Source organism: Phoca vitulina, unplaced genomic scaffold (genome assembly GCF_004348235.1).
Source record: "Phoca vitulina isolate PV1807 unplaced genomic scaffold, GSC_HSeal_1.0 scaffold8, whole genome shotgun sequence".
Taxonomy (NCBI): domain Eukaryota; kingdom Metazoa; phylum Chordata; class Mammalia; order Carnivora; family Phocidae; genus Phoca; species Phoca vitulina.
Genome location: NW_022589711.1, coordinates 12,324,129 through 12,345,522, shown reverse-complemented (window position 1 = coordinate 12,345,522; position 21,394 = coordinate 12,324,129). Strand labels below are relative to the sequence as shown.

The window sequence follows — 21,394 nt, the reverse complement described above, 5'->3', positions numbered from 1 at the left end:
ATTCTAGAGATAAGTACTTTATTATTAAAATAAATAGGGAGTTGTACAAAGCTAAGTAATACCACTAAGCAGAGGATTTCTAGTTTTTCATTAATTGAATAAGAACATTTCATGTTTTTGGTTTTGTAGGACTTAGAACTGGGAGGATCTCAGCAATAACTTGCCCCAACCCCTTCACCTCTATGGCTCAGAACCAGAATTAGGAAAGAACATTTAATAAATAACAATCACTATTTACTTTCAGGACACTGTTTTAAATAGTAGCAGCAAACTTTTAAAAGTTAATTTTTAACAGTTTTGAAATGACCTCATTCTCCCACTCCCTAAAAAGAAAGATTTAATGATTTCTATATAGTCATAATTTCTACATCTATTTTTTTATGTTTGAATCAGATTTATTTTAATTAAGAAAACATCATAGATTTGGTTTAAACATACTCTGTGTTCTGCTTTTTTTTTTTTTTTTGATGTAGTGTTCCATGATTCATTGTTTGTGTATAACACCCAGTGCTCCATTCAGTACGTGCCCTCTTTAATACCCATCACCAGGCTAACCCATCCCCCCACCCCCCTCCTCTCTAGAACCCGCAGTTTGTTTCTCAGAGATTTGAAACTCAAAGTGAATGGTTCAAAGAAAACTACCTTTTAAGTTTGGTGGTTTTTTTTGGTTCTTGTTTATTCTTGTTCAAATGCTGATACATCACGAACCTCTCCTATAACAACATATGCAATTACTAAACACTGTATGACACATGCACAAATTTTAGCTGTTCATCACCAAGTAGTCAAATTATACTTTAGGTCAAGTAGGAGCAAAACTGATATTTAAATAGCTTTTATTCTTTCACATTAGAAAATAAGAGATCAACTATTTGTTCTTAAATGTGATCTGAGGATGTATTTATCGGATTGGCTCTGCATTTGATTGTGTTTTAGATATGGTACAAAATGAGTAAGGTTTTTTTAAAAGGTTAAAATTAATAATTCACTTAATGCTTGCTTATAATTGAATTAATATTTAGATTTTAGTATTGTAGTATAATTAGCATGATAGAACTATTTCATTTTTTCAAAGTTTCATTGACTTCTTTTTCTAATTAGAAATCCCTTAATTTCTTTTTAAAATTAATTAAAAAATTAATTTTTTTTAAAAAAATATTTTTTTAAATATGAGATATGCCATAAAATAATTTATTTTTAATAAATTTACAAGTAAATTATTTATACAGTTGATCCTTGAACAATGCAGAGGTTAGAGGCACCAACCCCCTTCACAGTGGAAAACTAGCATATAACTTTTGACTCCCAAAATGTAACTACTAATAGCCTACTGTTGGCTGAAAGCCTTAACAATAATATAAACAGTCTATTAACATTGTATCTTGTATCTTGTATATATTATGTACTGTATTTTTACAATAAAGTAAGCTAGTGAAATAAACATTATTAAGAAAATCATAAGAGAAAATACATTTACAGTACTGTCTTTATAAAAAAAATCAGCAGTATAAGTGGACCCGCACAGTTCAAACACATGTTGTTCAAAGGTGAACTGTATATAAGTACAACCCTAACATCAATGGTATTATCTTTCTGCTTTATCAGTGGGCAAGCTGAAACTCTAAGACCATTAAGTAAAAAACCTAAGGGCAGTTTGCTAATGAGCCTATTAATTGAACCCAAACTTTTATTTCTAAAGTCTGATCTTTCTGGTACGCCATCATGCCTGGCACATAGTAGGTGGTCCAGACCATTTAGTCTTAGGCTAATTCCATATGTGAAATAGTTATTTTAATTAACATCGAGTCCCAATTCTCATGAATATTGGTAAGGATTGTGATAGTGAGACTAACTACTTGAATAAAAACCACATACCTGCACAGTGCTATGTTTGAATAGAAATGAGATGGTGGGAATTAATTGCCTTCCACTCACTTTTCATCCCTTCTAAATCACAGAATGGTTTGCATTCATCTTAAATAGCACCGAATGCTGAGGAGGATGTGTTTTGGGTCCTGGCAGCAGTCGGTGTCTTTATTGGGTCATCACATCCCATAGTTTGCTATTCACTTTTGTGGTTCCATATGTTTGATCTTGATATAGCACCAAGTTGATGAATCGGCTTCCTATGTGAGATCATGTATTTCCTTACAAAGCTGGTTGTTTGGTCACACAGGACCTTCAGGAGGCTGGGGGAAGAATTTCTCTGAGGATTCCTTCCCATTTTCTATATCTTATTGGTCAAAATTTGTCCCATGGAGCCTTTATTCCTCCACACATGCATGTTGTAGAATCTGACCTCCACTGGTAGTCACTTGCAAGTGACAACCTCCATAAGTCCAGTCAAAGGAGTGCACGAAGCTCAGAGGGCCAGTGGAACTGAGTGAATCAGGGAGTGTAGTACAGTTACAATGCATTGTAACTCTCTTACATTTTAAGAGGCTATTAATTTTTTTTATGTTGATCTCAAATGCAGCAATCATTTTTAATACTTTTATTGTCCTAATAGTATTTATTCATTTCATGCAAAGGTATCATGCTAAGCATTTTTAGGTATTTTATCTCATTTGGTTATCAAAGCAACCTTATGAAGTAGGTTCTGTTATTAGATGAGGAAATTTAGTCTTAGTTATAGCTGGTAAAAGGTAGGATTGGGATTCAAATCCCAGCATAATAATTCTAATCTTAAACCTAAATCTGACCATTGTATCACCATTGCTTAGCCACAATCTGAACATAGTAAGTGCTCACTAAAAATTTTTCATTGATTAGTTACTGTGTGCTAGTACTTTAGGGTTTGGTTACCTCAGTATGCAAAACAGATAATTTTCCTTGTCTTTGTGGGATTTATATTTTAGCTACTTCTGGTTTCTGGTTAAAAGCCTTTACCAATGCCTTATGTAATGCTTTCTCACTTTGCTTTTTCTTTACTATCTCCCACACATTATGAACAATGTCTTGAAGCCACTTTGTGATGTCTTTCATCTCTATGTTTGCAGTGACTAGCATAGCACTAGATATATAGTAGGTGTTCAGTAATACATATGGAATAAATGGGTGGATTTTACCACTCCTTGTTCATCACCTTTACTTAAATGGTCCCATCTCTGGTGTTTCCTGGTAGATGAAGTTGAGTATACACTGAACTGGATAGAGATTAGAAGAGTGACTAAGATTTTAAATGGAAGCTTGGAAATTTATACGTTTGTTGATTAATGACATTTAAACATTTAAAAATAAGGAACAACATTTAAAAATAAGAAACCACATTCAGTATGATACCAATTTAAAAATTCTTTTCATTGATCGATCTTGTGTAAAAGAAGAGTCTACAAATCCCTGTGCTTTTAATATTGAGTCTATTTTAATAAAGATTTCATTAACCTTTGGACTCTGCCTACCAAAATTTATCCTTCAAATTGCTCCCTTTAAAACCTGTCTTTGATCATGTCAGTTATCTCCTTTTTAAAGTCTTTAGGGTTTTTATTTATTTTATTGTCTAGCCAAAAACTATCTTTTCCATCCTGATTGGCTTCTAGATTCCTACCCATTCTCTTGCTCTGGCTACACACAGCTAGTTGTCATGTCAACAAGAACCTCCGGGTTTTTACCTATGTATTGTCCTTCTCTGTCTTTTCTCTAGCTTTCAAAATATACTACTTATCCTTCAAGATACAGCATAAATGTCGACTACTCCCTAACGCCTTCTCTAACCTCCTCTTCTCCCACCAGTTCCTTCTGTTGTCTTGCTTCCTCCTCAGGGAATGCTTGCTTACCCCAAACCTCTCCTGTCCTGAGTTGAACACTCTTCCATGGGACTAATGAACTTTTTTTTTTTTTAAGATTTTGTTTATTTATTTATTTGACAGAGAGAGAGATAGCGAGAGCAGGAACACAAGCAGGGAGAGTGGGAGAGGGCAAAGCAGGCTTCCCGCCGAGCAAGGAGCCCGAAGCGGGGCTCGATTCCAGGACCCCAGGATCATGACCTGAGCTGAAGGCAGACACTTAACCGACTGAGCCACCCAGGCACCCTGGACTAATAAACTTCTAAAGGAAAGGATTTTATTTTATGTAACTGAATTATTAGCACATAAATATTTTTAATCTGTAATAAATATGTTGCAGTTTTTGTTGTAGAATACTTATCCTTAATTAAGAGACATAAACTGTTCACTTTAAAGTCTCAAATGCCTAAATCTTCATTTGACATTTTTTTTCTTTTTTTTAATTGTTATATTAATCCCCATACATTACATCATTAGTTTTAGATGTAGTGTTCCATGATTCATTGTTTGTGCATAACACCCAGTGCTCCATGCAGAACGTGCCCTCCTCAATACCCATCACCAGGCTAACCCATCCTCCCACCCCCCTCCCCTCTAGAACCCTCAGTTTGTTTTTCAGAGTCCATCGTCTCTCATGGTTCTTCTCCCCCTCCGATTTCCCCCCCCTTCATTCTTCCCCTCCTGCTATCTTCTTTTTTTTTTTCCTTAACATATATTGCATTATTTGTTTCAGAGGTACAGATCTGAGATTCAACAGTCTTGCACAATTCACAGCGCTTACCAGAGCACATACCCTCCCCAGTGTGTATCACCCAGCCACCCCATCCCTCCCACCCCACCCCCCACTTGAGCAACCCTCAGTTTGTTTCCTGAGATTAAGAATTCCTCATATCAGTGAGGTCATATGATACATGTCTTTCTCTGTTTGACTTATTTCGCTCAGCATAATACCCTCTAGTTCCATCCACGTCATTGCAAATGGCAAGATCTCATTCCTTTTGATGGCTGCATAATATTCCATTGTATATATATACCAAATCTTCTTTATCCATTCATCTGTCAATGGACATCTTGGCTCTTTCCACAGTTTAGCTATTGTGGACATCTTTTGCAAAGCAAAGGAAACAGTCAACAAAACCAAAAGACAACCGACAGAATGGGAGAAGATATTTGCAAATGACATATCAGATAAAAGGCTAGTATCCAAAATCTATAAAGAACTTATCAAACTCAACACCCAAAGAACAAAGAATCCAATCAAGAAATGGGCAGAAGACATGAACAGACATTTTTCCAAAGAAGACATCCAAATGGCCAACAGACACATGAAAAAGAGCTCAATTTTGCTCGGCATCAGGGAAATCCAAATCAAAACCTCAATGAGATACCACCTCACACCAGTCAGAATGGCTAAAATTAACAAGTCAGGAAATGACAGATGTTGGCGGGGATGTGGAGAAAGGGGAACCCTCCTACACTGTTGGTGGGAATGCAAGCTGGTGCAGCCACTCTGGAAAACAGTATGGAGGTTCCTCAAAAAGTTGAAAATAGAGCTACCATATGATCCAGCAATTGCACTACTGGGTATTTACCCCAAAGATACAAAAGTAGGGATTCATTTGACATTTTAATACATGGATAATTGTGCATATTCTGGATAGTTTTCACCTGAGAAGAAAGTTCCTGCGAGGAACCTTGAAGTCTTTTTAAAGGCTGATTTAAAAAGCTATTTTTTTCTTTCAAAAATCCCATTCCCTCCTCTTTTAACCTTATTTTCCCATTGTTTAGCTATTAAAAATTCCTGTTGAGCTTTTACTTCTGTGCTTATTCTTGCCTCCAATACAAGTCTCCATGAGGAAGCAAATGACAATATAAAATCTTGAAAATTAAGGTAGCAGGGAGGGAATTTCCCCCATGGGTTCCTTAGGTTTCAGGACCACTCAGAAACACTTGAGAAAGGATTCTACATCCTAGACATTTCTAGATAAGGTATGATCCATCTCCCTTGACCTATCGCCTATGTTCACAACTCTGCCTGAAATTAGAAATTCACTACTGATCTAGGATGAATTATCTTCCAGGAGAGCAAAGATTTCAGTTTGTTTCTTTTTTTTTTTTTTTTCTAAAATTACTCCTGCTACCTCTGTAAAATAACTGTCCCCCCCCCCGTCAATCCAATCTATTTAATTTTTTTCCAAACTTTCCATATTCCGTGCATTCAAGTCAATATGGAGTACTTAGTATGTGCTATGTGTTAGTATGCCTTTATTTGTAATTTCCACAACAGGAAAAGAATGGTAAAGATTCTTAAACACTTTTGGAATTTGAGGGGAAAAACCCTTAATGTTTGCTAATAATTAACATATATATTAAAATCTAAATCAGTGCTATAAATAAAAAAAGATAAATTAAAAAGTATCCTACAGCATTGCCCCTCACTGAAGTTGCAGCCAACAGTTACTGAGTGCTTGCTGGCTACTGTGGGGATGGCTCCAGTGTGATTTCATTGATTCCTTAGAACCTATATGTTTCTCCCATTTAAGAGGGGAGGAAATTAAGGAAAAGGGAGATTAAGTGACTTGTTCAAAGTCACATAGAGTATGTAACAGGATATAACCTGCACTTTATTTCTAAAGACTAAGCTGAGTCTCTTAATTAAAAGATTAATAGCTTTATGAATGAAATTTTAAGGACTTTCTTTAAAAAGAAAATGTGACATTTAATTTGAGATTTTTGTCTCTTGATTCACTTAAAGTATACCTTTTGTGATAAATGATGCTTCATCTCTATTGCTCCTTACCTTCTTGACCTTGGACAACTTAACATATTTAGCTGTGCCTCTGTTTCTTCCTTCGTAAAAAGGATTAAAAACATCAGTGTAGAGATCAAATCTATATCTGACCAAATTCTAGTTGCTATACTAACTTCATTTTATGTTCTTTGGTTACTAAGAATTTGACCTAGTTTTTAAATATCCTATAAATTCATAGCAAAATATTAAGAGAGATGACTGTAGTAGGAGAGGGCACAGGCATGATGAGCTTGCTGTGTCCTCAGGCATTTTCTTTTTTGAGCCACAGTGATTTCAAAGTGGAATGTGTATTTCTGTATCAGAAGCTATAGGGCTGACCTTGAGGGAAGTCAAGATATTTAGTTAAAGTAATATAATGCTATAATCCTATTTCCGTTGAAATTTTAGTAAATGGGACATTTGTACATATTTTATGAAAGTTCTTATGAGTGATTTTTTTTTAAACTTAAACTTTAAATCTGAAGTGTTTTTAAGATTAGGCTCACATTAACAATAAAATTATTACCGCATTTGTTTAACCTCCCAGAGTTGTATCTTTTTTTAATCAGTAATTTTCCTTGTATTATGTATATATGTGTTTTTATTCTTTTCGCCCTAAGTCCAAATTAATTTTGTTGATTGTTCCTTACTATTTGATCATTTTATGGAATGTTGTTACTATGTTGTTTAATATGGGTTAGAGTTTTCATACACCCACGAATTATAGCTGAATGATATTCGTAAGAAGTAAACACAAAACAAAAAACAAAAAACACATTTTCTCATAGGACTTTGAGACTGTGAGAGGGTTTGCATACTAGTATCTCATTATATCTATAGACCTTTTTTTTTTTTTTTTGGTCCAGGTCAGTATTTTAAGGATTTTTGAAACATTGCCAATATTTAAATTAGGGAGAGTTCATAGAAAAATCTCAGATTTTTTTGATTCTTGAGTAACTATTTGATCTGGCAAATCACACTTGGTAACAATGGGCTGTAGCTATTAAATAGAAGCTTTTGTTTTTCAGTGGGGTTTGTACTTTCCATCTTATGAGAGTTCCTTTCTGCATTGTTTTCTGTACTCTAAGGCCACCTTCATCTTTTCTCATCAGGCTCACACTTTTGTGTTTCTTTATGTGGGGCAGCTCCTCATATATGTGATACTTCTCTGGTTTCTGTGGGTGGTTCAGTTTGTGCCCCTTGGAGTAAGGGCTGTCAATGAGACTGGGGTCATGTCATTTTGTTAAAAGCTAATTTGTTTCAGATCATGGATTAAATATAATTTTTATACTTATAACACCATGGATGTGTGTGCATGCTGCACGCACATGTGTACATGTGTGTGCATGTATGTGTGTGTATTCATATGTACTGGGTATATATATAATACAAAGGGGCAACTCAACACCAAAAATCCCCAAATAATTTGATTAAAAATCTTCAGAGGACCCAAATAGACATTTTTCTGAAGAAGACATACAGATGGCCAACAGACTATCGAAAGATGCTCATGAGAAGATGCTGAACATCACTAATCATCAGGGAAGTGCAAATCAAAACCATGAGATATCATCTTACACCTGTCAGAATGGCTAGTATCAAAGAGACAAATAACAAGTGTTGACAAGGATGTGGAGAAAAAGGAAGCCTTGTGTACTGTCGGTGGGAATGCAAATTGGTGCAGCCTCTGTGGAAAACAGTATGGAAGCTCCTGAAAAAATTAAAAATAGAAATACTATACAATTCAATAATTCCACTACTGGATATTTACCCAAAGAAAACAAAAAGGCTGATTCAAAAAGATATATATACCCTGTGTTTACTGTAGTGTTATTTACAATAGCTAAGGTATGGAAGCAACCTAATTGTCCATCAATAGATAAATAAATAAGGAAAAAGTGGTGTGTATACACATACACGATGGAATATTACTCAGTCATGAGAAGGGATGATAAGACCTTGCCGTTTGCGACTACGTGGATAGCTAAGTGAAAAAAGTCAGAGAACGACAAATACCATATGCTTTCACTTATATGTGAAATCTAAAAAATAAATGAACAAAAAGCAGAAATAGACATATAAATACAGAGAACAAATGGGTGGTTGCCAGAGGACAGGTGGGTAGTAGGATGGGCAAAATGGGTGAAGAGGAGTGAGAGGTACAGGCTTCCAATTAGGGAATGAGTAAGTCACGGGAATAAAAGGTACAGCATAGGCAGTATAGTCAGTATTATTGCAGTAGCGTTCTATGCTGACAGGTGATCGCTCCATTTATGGTAAGCATTGCATAATAACATAGATAGCATAGTAAACATGTCTATCTAATGACAAGTTGTACACCTGAAACTAATGTAATATAGTGTCAAATATACTTCAATTAACAATACAAAAGGGGGTCATATATGAAATATTCCCACCCACACCTACCACTCCTATAAGCCACTTCACTCCATTGATCTGATTATATGGCATGTTTTTGCTGTCATCGAAGCAAATGTGGTGACTGTGGTGGTGTTAGGAAGTCTTAAGGCCCCTGCCCACCTCAGGCCATTGGAACCCCACCCCTGGAGCTGAGGAAGAGGCCCTGTGAAAATGGATCTGCATGCCATTCATAGCCGTATCTATATTTTCTTTATGCAAGTAGCTGCTTTGCAGAATACTGTTCTATAACTTCTTTCCCTAAAATTAGCAATCCATTTGGGGCATCTTTGCGTATCAGCCCATTTCTCTCTACCTCATTCCTCTTAATGACTCTTGTGTAATTTATTGTTTGGATGTTCCACAGTTTATTCAACTAGTCTCCCAACTGTTGATCTGGTAGGTTATTTTCCATGGCTTGGTGTCATAAATAGTGCCATAATGATTATCACTGTACACCATAGATGGTCTTGCTTCCTTGTTCTGTAGATCCAAAGCATAAATTTCTAAAAATGGAATTACTTCGTGATTTTGAAATTTTCATAGCTGATGCCAAATTGTTCTCTAGTTTATATCATACCAAACTGTCTTTGAGAATGTCTTTTCCTCTGCGCTATACTGTGTTCACACAGACTATCATGTTTACTGATTTTTTTAGGTAGAAAGTAGAATTTTCAAGTTTAGGATTTGCACTTCTTTAGTTACATATGAATTTGAACATCTTTTCATATGTTTATTGGCCATTTGTATTTTTTTGTGAACTATTGGTTTTGTTTTTTTTTTTAAAGGTTATTTATTAGAGAGAGAGTGTGCAAGCACATGGGGGAGGGACAGAGGGAGAAGAGAGAGAGAATCTCAAGCAGACTCCCCGCTGAGCATGGAGCCTGATGTGGGGCTCAATCTCACAACCCATTTTTTATTTAAATGGTAACTTATTTGTTATAAATGATTGGAACAATGAAAGGGAGAAAGTAAAAAGAAACCCCATGAAAGAAATTGTCACTAATATTTGGGGAACATTATTCCTGATATTCTGTATGCTTACATATAGGTAGGAGAATAGAGAAATATCTTGATAGACAGAAATAATATAATGAAACATGAGAAAAATATGTGTTAAATTTAACTTAAATTTATTTGAAACAAAGATACTGAAGTGAAATGAAAGAAATGTCTGAAATTTATATACATCTTCCTTTATACTCAAAAATGTTGTTTTCTGGAGTGTACATCTGTCAACAAAGGGTTTAAGCCATTTACAATAGTATCAAATAGTACCAAAAAGAATAAAATACCTAGGGATAAACTTAACCAAGGAGGGGAAAACCTGTACTCTGAAAACTATAAAACATTGATGAAAGAAATTGAAGATGACACAAAGAAATGGAAAGCTATTCCATGCTGATGGATTGGAGAACCAGTATTGTTAAAATGTCCATACTGTCCAAAGCAATTTATAGATTTAATGTAATCCCTATCAAAATACCAGCAACATTTTTCACAGAACCAAAGCAAATAATCCTAAAATTTGTACAAACCACAAAAGACCCCAAATAGCAAAGCAATCTTGAAAAAGGAAAACAAATCTGGAGGTATCACAATCCCAGATTTCAAGGTATACTATAAAGCTGTAGTGATCAAAATAGTATGGTACTGACACAAAATTAGACACAGATCAATGGAACAGAATACAGAGCCCAGAAATAAGCCTACACTATTATGGTCAATTAATCTACAACAAGGAAGACAAGAATATATAGTGGGAAAAAGACAGTTTCTACAACAAATGGTTTTGGGAAAACTGGACAGCTACATGCAAAAGAATGAAATTGAACTACTTTCTTACACCATACCCAAAAATAAACTGAAAATGGATTAAAGACCTAAATGTGAGTTCTGAAACCATAACATTTCTAGAAGAAAACATAGGCAGTAGTTTCTTTGACATTGGCCATAGAAATATTTTTCTAGATATGTCCTCTCAGGCAAGGGTAACAAAAGCATAATTAAACTATTGGGACTACACCAAAATAAAAACCTTTTGCACAACAAAGGAAGCTATCAACCAAACAAGGCAGCCCTCCTGAGTAGGAGAAGATAATTTCAAATGATGTATCTGATTAGGGGTTCATAACCAAAATATATGAAGAACTTATACAACTCATACACAATTGGTGGGAATGCAAGCTGGTGCAGCCACTGTGGAAAACAGTATGGAGGCTCCCCCAAAACTTAACAGTAGAATTACTGTATGATCGAGTAATTGTACTATGGGCCATTTACCCAAAGGAAATGAAAACACTAATTCAAAAACATATATGTACCCCTACGTTTACTGCAGCATTATTTACAGTAGCCAAGATATGGAATCAACCCAAATGTCTATTGATAGTTGAATGGATACAGAGGATACGGAAGTGGGGTGTGTGTGTGTGTAATATTACTCAGCCATAACAATGAATCATGGAATACTACATCAAAACCTAATGATGTAATGTATGGTGATTAACGTAACATAATAAAATTAAATTAAATTAAATTAATACCAAAAAAAGAAAGAAAGAATGAGATCTTGTCATTTGCAACAACATGGATGGACCTAGAATACTAAGTGAAATAAGTCAGTCAGAGAAAGACACCTGCCATATGATTTCACTACTATGTGGAATTTAACAAAGAAAACAAACGAACAAAGAAAAAAGAGACAAAAAATGGACTCTTAAAAATATAGAGAAAAACTGGTGGTTGCGAGAGAGGAGGTTGGTGGGGCAATGGGCAAAATAGGTGAAGGGGTTTAAAAGTACACTGTGTTTTCTTCTGTTTTCCTTTCCCTCATCTCATTTCTTTTACAATAAAATTTACTTTAATCATTGAGGTTATTTTTTGTTATCACATTCACACATATGCACCATTGTCTAGCCATGGTTCTATATTTAAAGACTCAGAGTTCAGCAACACTGCTGCCATGACTTTTAATTCCTCTGTGTATGTGTTTTTAATCTTTTAATCACCTAGTTTTGTTTTTTTTCCCCTTCAACCATAGTTTATTAGTGTAATAAACTTAAATTTATTTTTTAATTTGACAGTATTTAAAGAATTCCTTAGGTTTGAGGAAATTGCCTTATATAATACCATTAGATTACTCCCTTTCCTTCTCAGAAATGTGTGGGCTTGGCTTTATCTTTTGGTCTTTAGTGTGATGTTCCTTTGAGAAAAACAAAGCAAAACAAAAACAAAAACCTCCCTCTGCTTGCTTTTTTATGACTGGTTGTCTGAGGAGTTCTTTCTTTATCCTTTGAATTTCAGTAGCTTAAATTGGGAGGTGTTGCACATGTGCGTGTTTGTGTTTGTTTTCCAAATTTTTCTTAAAACATAGCATGCTCTTTTTTAATATGCAAATTTAATTCTTTTTTAAGATTTTATTTATTTGAGAGAGAGAGTGAGCATGAGCTGGGGGGGCAGGGCAGAAGGAGAGGGAGAGGGACAAGCAGACTACCCACTGAGCATGGTGCCCCACACTGGGCAGGACCTGGAGATCATGACCTGAGCCGAGCCCTTAACCGACTGAGCTGCCCAGGTACCCCAAATATGCAGATTTAATTCTGAGAGAAAAATTTTCCAGCTTTATATTTTTTGCATCATTTTATTTGGTTTTGTTCTTCGGAGTCAGCAGCTATCCTTATTTAGAACATTTTTGTCAATTTTGCGTACCTCTTAGCTTCTTTAATATACTCCACTTCTTTGCCTTTTTCTTCTCTAATTACATAAATTTCCAATTATTTATTCATTTAATAATTTGCTGTTTTTATTATATGTGCATTTTGTTTCTTGCCAATTCTAATTTATTATTTTCCAGTGACATATTTTGTTCCTCCTTTTGTTTCCTTAGGTGTAGGGGTCTCATTTTACCTCTCATTCTATTGTTTTTCATATAATCCCTCATCTCTTATTTTTTTCCTCATCTCTTATTTTTATTGAATTCAGTTTTTTTAAAGATTTTATTTATTATTATAGAGAGAGAGAGCACAGGAGCAGGGGTAGGGGAGAGGGAGAAGCAGACTCCCTGCTAAGCAGGGGAGCCTGACCCGGGGCTCCATCCCAGGACGCTGGAATCATGACCTGAGCCGAAGGTAGACTCTTAACCGATTGAGCCATTCAGACACCCCTATTGCGTTCATTTTTAATTAAGTTGAAATATAGTGCAAAATATTCCCTGTATATCCCCTACTTGGATTCATGTCATCTTTCTGGGACTTTTATTGCTCACCCCTCAGGGTCTGGGGAAGTGCAAGGAAGCTTAATAGCATTGCTCAGTTCATTGTTCTGGAACCTTCACTTCTGACAAAAAGCACCTACCACCTGCCTCACTTCAGTGTTACCTGTTTTGTCATAGCTTCTCCCTAGATCTGTTGGTATTAGTGACAATAGTAGTGTTTTGTTGGCATAGCTGTATGGACTCTGGCTCTGGGAGAGGGTCAGGAACAACCATGTGCTACTCTTGGTCCTCCTTGGGAAGGAATCTTTGGTTTCTTCTCGTGGCCACTAGCTTTTACAGTTTGCCATGATGTAGTATGTTCTTTCCATGCTTAGTTGATATAGGGCAGACTAGGCAAACTACCGCCCATAGGCCAAATTTGGCCAATAACTGTTTTGTAAATAATGTGTTATTGGCATCAGCCATACCCATTCATTTACATGTTGTCTGCAGTAGTTTTCATGCTTCAGAGAGATAGTTGAGTTGTTGTGAAGTGGACCAATTTACTATTTATCCTTTAACAGGAAAAATCAGCCAAACCCTGTTGTAGGGTAATTTTATTTATCTTGCTGGCTTTTGACTATTTTTCTTTTATTTTCTTAGGGGTTAGAAGAGAGACACATAGGGATGCTCCTTCATCATACTATTTTGACATAGAAGTTGCTATAATGCTGATTTTTTAAAAATTTCATGGAATATAGAACAATTGTGTTTTCTCTCTCATACCAAAATGCATGAAATTACCAAAAAATGTTAGATTGGTTCAGTTTGAGATAAGGATGATTTTATCCTGTGAGGTAATTGCTACCTTATTATGTGAAATTATTCACATTATTCCTCTTTAATATCTTTTTTCTTTTCTTTTTCTGAATAAGAGTAAATAAAGCATTTACTTAATTACAGTAGCTTTCCGGGAATATGATTTTATTTTCTAACTTCCTTCTTTTGCACTTTTTCAAAGGTATAAGCGGTTTATCGAGACTTTGAACAACATCGGAGAGAACGAAGGTGGTATTGATAAATTTTCCAGAGGTTATGAATCATTTGGTGTCCACACATGTGCCGATGGTGGTTTATACTGCAAAGAATGGGCCCCAGGAGCAGAAGGAGTTTTTCTTACTGGAGACTTCAGTAAGTGTTTGAAAGATTTAAAGTTAGTTGTACAATTTATTTATTTACTTAAAGACTTGTTATACTTCATATATTTATATGAAAATTAATGATTACAAATATCCGACCTTTCAGATAGAGCCATCGGATTTGTTGTCTTTACCTTCATGTGGTTCCTACTGTAATGTAATACAGGTGTTCCTGAAAAGCTTTTATGTTCTGTAAAATCATGTACCAGAAGTAACAGAGTTTATGAGAAAAATAGTGCTAGGGCAGACTGCTCCAAATTTATTCAACTTTGTTAGTAAGCCCTGACAAAATCAATAGCAATCTGGGTAAAAATATTGGTGTAAGTTAAATCTCCACTAGCATTTGCACCTGGTTAGGTGGCATTGTAGTTCTTGGATCTTCTAGAGCCTAATATCCTTTTTTGAGACCTCAGTAAAAGTAGACATCTAATCTAGAGGATAAACTTCTGCATGACTCAATTCTTTTTGTTTTTCTTTTCCTTTTTTATAATACAATCTCAATTTTTTTTAAATGAAATCTTCTTAGCCTTGTTATTTGCACTGTTAATTTCATTAGGCAGTTAACCCGATGGAAAGCATAGTTGGTCTAGATGTCAGGCTTCTGGCTTACAGTCTAGTGAGGAAGAACTTGTATGTAAAGAACTATAATACAGTTGTATTCTAGTGGTATAAATAAATTACTGTAACAGTGACAAGGAAGAAAGCTCAGTTTTAGAAGTAGAATAATGAAAACCAGGCCTTGGGAAAATGTTCATAATACAAGGAAATATCAGAATGATAATCATCCTTTAGTGCCGGGAGAGTACTGTAGTATTTAAAATTTGATTTTATCAGATTTAAAAGTCTACATGCTATATTATTCCAGTTATATGACATTCTAGAATTGGCAAAGCTATAGGGACAGAAGACAGAGTTGTCAGGGTTTGGAGGTAGGAGTTGTGAGTTGACAGAGGAGCATGAAGGAGCTTCTTGGGGTGATGAAAATATTTTATGTCCCAATTGTGCTGGTTGTTACATGACTGCATACATTTGTCAAAATTTATAGACCTATACTTGTAAAAGACTGCATTTTATTGCATGTAAATTATACCTTAAAGAAGCCGACTTTTAAAAAGTTTTGATTTTATACATGTTGTCTAAAGCAGTACTGTCTAATAGAAATAGAATGTAAGCCACTTATGTAATTCAGAACTTTTAGTAGCTATATTAAAAAAAGTAAAAGGTGGACAGTTGAATGAATTTTAATAATGAAAAATTTTATTTAACCCAGTATGTCAAAATATTTTAATATTAATATAATCAATATAAAATTCATTGAGGTATTTTTGTTCTTTTGTATTCTTTTAGCTCTGATATTTTTTCATTGGAAATACTTGATCTATATTTAGATTTAATAAAATTTTCAGTTTAAGAATACAAACCCAAGTTTTTTTCAAACAGAATTAAAAGTTCTAGTAACTGAGTTGAATAGTAATTTTAAAATTTAAATTTAATAAAGTAATTAAAATTAAATAAAATTTAAAATTCAGTTTCTCAGTTGCACTAACCTTATTTCAAGTGTTCAATGGTTACATGTGTCTACTGGCTCCTTTATTGGAAATCACAGGTCTAAGGACTTGCAGTCCTGCAAATTAGATGAGGCCTGTTTCTTGAGAGTTATTGAAAACTTTAAAGAAAGTTTTGAGAAAGACCATGTGATCTGCTGACTTAGATTAGTTTTGTTTGCCTGATGATAATTATATAAAATTATGGGGATAAGAGACTTCTTAAATTTTATTAAAATAGTCATTAATAATTCTTTCTTATACACAAACATTAATATTTCTCCATCTTCTCTATACAACTGCCTTGACTAGTAGTTTTTTGTTAAAAGACCATTTAGACATCCACCTATCATTCAGGCACTTTTGGCATTCTATTTTATTACTTCTTTTTATGGCCATTTATAAGATTGAGAAGTATTGATTGAGAATGTACAAGTTGATTTTTACATAGAGATACCAAAACTACTATAAGAACCTCAGTTAAAATTTGGTACTTGTGTTAGGTACCCCCTCCGACATATTTATGATTAAACCCACTAAGTAGGTTTTAGAAATATAAAAATATGGGAAAGGAACTATATGAGAATTAGATTTGGGAACTGTCATAAGGACTAATGTTGATTTACTAGAAATTGTGTCTCGTAAATATACTTGGGCCCTATGTGCATTTGGAAAACTGCATTTTAAAATTTTTTTAGGATTTAATGCTTATATATCGAAAGTATAATAATTAAAAAATTTTTTGTAAACAGAAAACTAAAAATTATCTACTTCCTATTTTAATGTAAAAATGCCCTCTGTTAAGTTTTTTTTTTACAATTCAAGTTGATTTTTAAAAATGCTACCCTTTGTGAGGGTGTGTAACATAATTTAAAATCTCTTCATATACTTGGGATAGCATTTGGTGAATTATTTTCATCAACCAATATTTATTAAGTGTCTAAGAACTTGAAGAACATCAGATTTAATCAGTGAGCCCTTAATTTTACTGGAGAGATGGGAAAAACTAAGATAAATGAAATTGTGATAGAAAATAGGAACAGGCAGTATGCTGGGAAAATTTAAATGACTAATCTATTTTTTCTTTCTTTTTTTTAAGATTTTATTTATTTATTTCAGAGGCAGAGAGACAGAGAGCACAAGCATAAGTGGGGGAGGGCAGAGGGAGAAGCAGACTCCCTGCTTAGCAGAGAGCCCCATGCTGAGCTCCATTCCAGGGACCCAGGATCAAGACCTGAGCCCAAGTGGACTCTTAACTGCCTGAGCCACTCAGGCACCCCACTAACCTATTTTCTTATCTAGATGAAAGAACAGCTTTTCTGCCCAAAGTTACAGGGTCTCAGGGTCTCTGTATACATTAGATCTCAACTTTTTCTCACTAAGGAGCTTTCACTTAAAAAAGTTTGAAAATTGAGAGTAGAGCCAAACTTTTGGGTTAATAATGCATTTAAAAGAATATGTCTTTGGAAAAAAAAAAAAAATGTACCTGTGAGTAGTGAGCATTAATTTGATATGACTCTGTAGAGCATAGAATTTTGATGATGATGACAACATAGCTGGAAATACACCCTTAAAAAACTGAACTAACCATGCCTTTAACACAAGGAATTCTGTATTTTGTTTTTCCCTACTTAATTTTCTTTCCTTTTTTTTTCTTTTTAAAGAAGAGTTGAGCAAGAAGAAAGTCATTTTTCTTTGTTGAACTTTTTCTCAGCCTCCAAAATAGGTTAGATAATTTTATTGTTAAGTTTTCTAATGTATAAATTTGTACTAAACCAAAGGAAAAGAAAATGGATATTAATTAGCTAAACAACTATAGTATCTTTTTTCATTACAAAATGCATATGAAGATTAGTTAAAATGTTCTTGGTAGCTTTGCTGATCATATTAAAATGTTTTAAAAAACATTTAAAAACATTTAAAACACATTTAACTGTATTCATGACTGTACTCATATTTATCAGCTGGTAGGTTGACACAGCAATAAACTTAAAAGGTTCTGTAGAATTAATCTCCAACTGTAACATTGATCAGTTTTTAGAATTCTATTCCTGTAGCACAATAAGCTTAACTTTCTATATATGTACTTGAAATACCACCTTATATTAAAAAAAAAAATTGCTTCTTCACCTATTGGCAGAGATTTAAAAAGTAACATAACTTTATATTTTTATCATTGAAGTGTAATATAATTTAAAGCATTGCTTTTATACCTACCTCTTCTCTCAACCCCCAAAGATAATATAAAATAGTTCTTCAGACACCAGCAACAAAAACTTTATTTCGTCTAATTGCTAAATTGACTGTTACTTATATTTACCTGAAAATGGAAATTTTCTTAATTTAGTTTTTACCTAAATGATGAGACATTTGTGGTATTTTTTTAGGAGAATATAAATTAAAGAATGTCTAGACTTTAATTCTGTATTACAAAAAATTGTACCTGTAATCAAAATACTCTAGCATACTGTGATATTTGTCTCCTCTTTTAATCATTTTAGAAGTGGACTGCACTATACGTTCTTTCTCTGGGCTTATTCATAATGTTGCTGGTAAATATTTGTTGTTCTATTGTATTTTTTTTGCCAACCTACCTGAAGATAATTTAGGTATGACTATTCAGAATAGTCAAAAACCAATGATCTTTAAGAAAGAAATTGCCATGAATTGGTATGTAAAAAAAAAAAAAAAAGGTTTGAAATCATCGTTGAGCTTTCGAAACACAGTTCTTCCTTTGGCTCAGTGGGGATAAAGTGATGATATTTGTCTTACTTGCCTAAACTGGGTTGCTGTAGATACTAACTAGATTGTAGATGAGAAAACATTTTATACCTTATTCAGTGCTCAAGAAATGTTAATTGACAGGATTGAAAAAATTCTCTCATTTGTAATGGTCTTTTTTTTCTTACTAAAGAAATTACTATTAATTTCAAAAGGCAGTTGACTCTTGCGCAAGTCCAGTGATTTACTCTCTGTGTTGTCCAAACCGAAGTGGATCTAGCTTTTGCCATCCACATTTTTAAAACTTGAAAAGCAACTTCACTTTAAATATATTACACATATTTTTCTTTATTTGAGAGAAAATGAAACAGTCATTTCTTTTCCTTTAAGTCATTTTTTAAAAACTAGCTTTTTAAGCAGCTAGCAGCTGCCATCGCAACCCAGGAGGACAGTGGATGTATAATGACATTCATCAGGATTGGAAACTTACCACCCAAAAAGTATTTCTGGGCAAGCCAGAAACTACTTAAAGGTTCGAGATGAATTTCTAAAACTTTAAATCATCTTCAATAGAGCAAAGATTCATTCTTTAGGAAATTAAATGTGATTTAAAATATACTTGGAGTTTGGGAACTAAACCATGTTTATTGCAGGTTTCTAAATAATTGAAGAAAACTGGGTGCTTTCCAGTAGTTAGATGATAATAAGTAGAGAAAAAGGCAGTAAACTACATATGTCAATATAAAATAATTGGGTTCTATTCGCTATAACTGAAAACATTTCATTTCAAATTACTAAGTCTGGGAGCTAGGCACTTTTCAAATAACCTAAATGTCTATCACTGAGGGACTACAAAAAAAAAAAAAAAAAAAGGAAAAAATAACACCCTGATTTTTATGCCTATAGAAAAAAGGAACCACAGATATTTTTGCAGAGTAGGAATGATATTAAGGAGAATTTTACCTGTTTCCTGGACAAAATTAGTCTGTAATTTTGTTTTCAGTTATACAATTGCCCAGAAGTTTACATCATCATAAAAGCCTTTGTATTTCTTAATTCCACATGCTCTGAAACGTACTACTGAAAGTGTACTCTGTGGACCAGTGTGGTTCCGTGCACTGTAATTGTTTGGCAGTGATGTACTGGCAGAAATTGGGATTGTAAGCATTTAGAGACTTTACTTGTTTTTAAAGATTTTATTTATTTATTTGAGAGAGGGGGAAAGAAAGTATGAGCGAGCATGACGGGGAGGAGCAGAGTGAGAGGGAGAGCAGACTCCCCACTAAGCAGGAAGCCAGATGCGGGGCTTGATCCCAGGCCCCAGGATCATCACCTGAACCGAAGGCATCTGCTTAACTGACTGAGCCACCCAGGCACCTCACCATTTAGAAACTTTAATAGTTTGACAGAGTAATTTTTTTTCTGGTGAATCTAATGATAATATAAAAATTGGGGCTTAAATTTTGAAAGCCTTTTTTTCTTTTGATTTTCTAATAATTCATTTTATTACATTTTACATAAGATTTGGTCTATAATAGATTGGAATTTTTTTTTTTTTAAAGGTAACTGATCCGTCAGCACAGAGAGTTGGGAGAAGCACTGATCTAAAAATTAGGGATTATCTATTGGTTTAGAAGTCTTTTATGGTTGGAAGGTATAGTTCTGATGTCAACCTCCTTTGTATTCTCTTCCTTCCCATAAATCTATCACTGCTGTGTTAGTCAGCTTTCACTGTGGTGTGGCATGTTACAAAAAACTCTAACATAATGGTTTGCAACTGCAAAGGCTACAGTTATGAGCTGTGCCTCAGTCCCGAGGGTCAAATTCTTCCCAGGATGATGGAGCAGCCCCTGTGTGGGACACGCAGAGAGAAAGAATAGTGGAGGAAACCTGTTACGGTTTTAAAAGCTTCAGTTTAGCAGTGACAAATGTGATTTGCACTTCCATTTCATTAACCAAATAATTTGGCCAAGCCTTATGTCCATAGGGCATGGGAGCACAATCTTCTTTTATGGAGGCTCATGAAACTTTGGGAATAATAGTATGAATGACCCGCATGGCAAAAGACACATACTTACAATATAAAGTGTAAACTTTCCAGATTCTTTGATATTCTAGATAATCTGTGTTGTGTGTATGATCAGAGGGGAGTTAGTTAGGTAGGGTAGTGCAGTAGTGCTCTCTACCTTGATTGTTGAGGGGTTTTTTTCTGGAATCTCTACTGACCTCTGGATTCAAGTGGAACTTCAAGGAGTTTTTTGTGAGTTAGACACTTTCAACTTTCTGTGGGTTCTCTGTGAATGCATTTTTGTTATGTGGGTTCTCATAAGTTTGGCTCTTTGGAGATTGGGATGTTTCTAAAAAACAAATTTCTGGGATGGTCTGAGGACTCTTGATGTTGTTATTTTAGCAAAGAGGTGGCGACTACAGGGTAGAGAGGTAGAAGGCATTAGGACTATTAACCAAACCAATACCGATGCTGAGAAATGGCCTCTTTGATGTATGTAAACTTAAAATAACCAATCAGCCAAGGCATTTTGTAGGAAGTTGTCAGGACTTTCTCTAGCTTTCCAACCTGATGTTGCTACTCTCCTTCCCTTTATCTGTTTTTACTGCTAGATTATTTCTTTTCAACAGAGTAGAGGTACAGTGGAGGTTTACTTAGCTAACGTCTACTTACCAAACTTAGTGAATATGCTTCTGTTTGACAGGCTCACTCTGAATGATACTGACAACTTTCC

At 34.5% G+C, this 21,394-nt stretch overlaps 1 protein-coding gene across 2 annotated transcripts in view; it reads left to right on the top strand.

Moving 5' to 3' along the window:
* GBE1 (1,4-alpha-glucan branching enzyme 1) overlaps window positions 1-21,394 on the top strand; it is a 275,317-nt gene that overhangs the window by 40,209 nt on the left and 213,714 nt on the right. Inside the window, exon 2 of one of the 2 annotated variants that reach the window (XM_032406324.1) lies at window positions 14,211-14,380. In XM_032406324.1, coding sequence (XP_032262215.1) covers window positions 14,211-14,380 — 170 coding nt within the window. Of the gene's footprint in view, window positions 1-14,210; window positions 14,381-21,394 lie in introns of those variants that run through there. The other variant, XM_032406325.1, reaches the window with a different exon arrangement.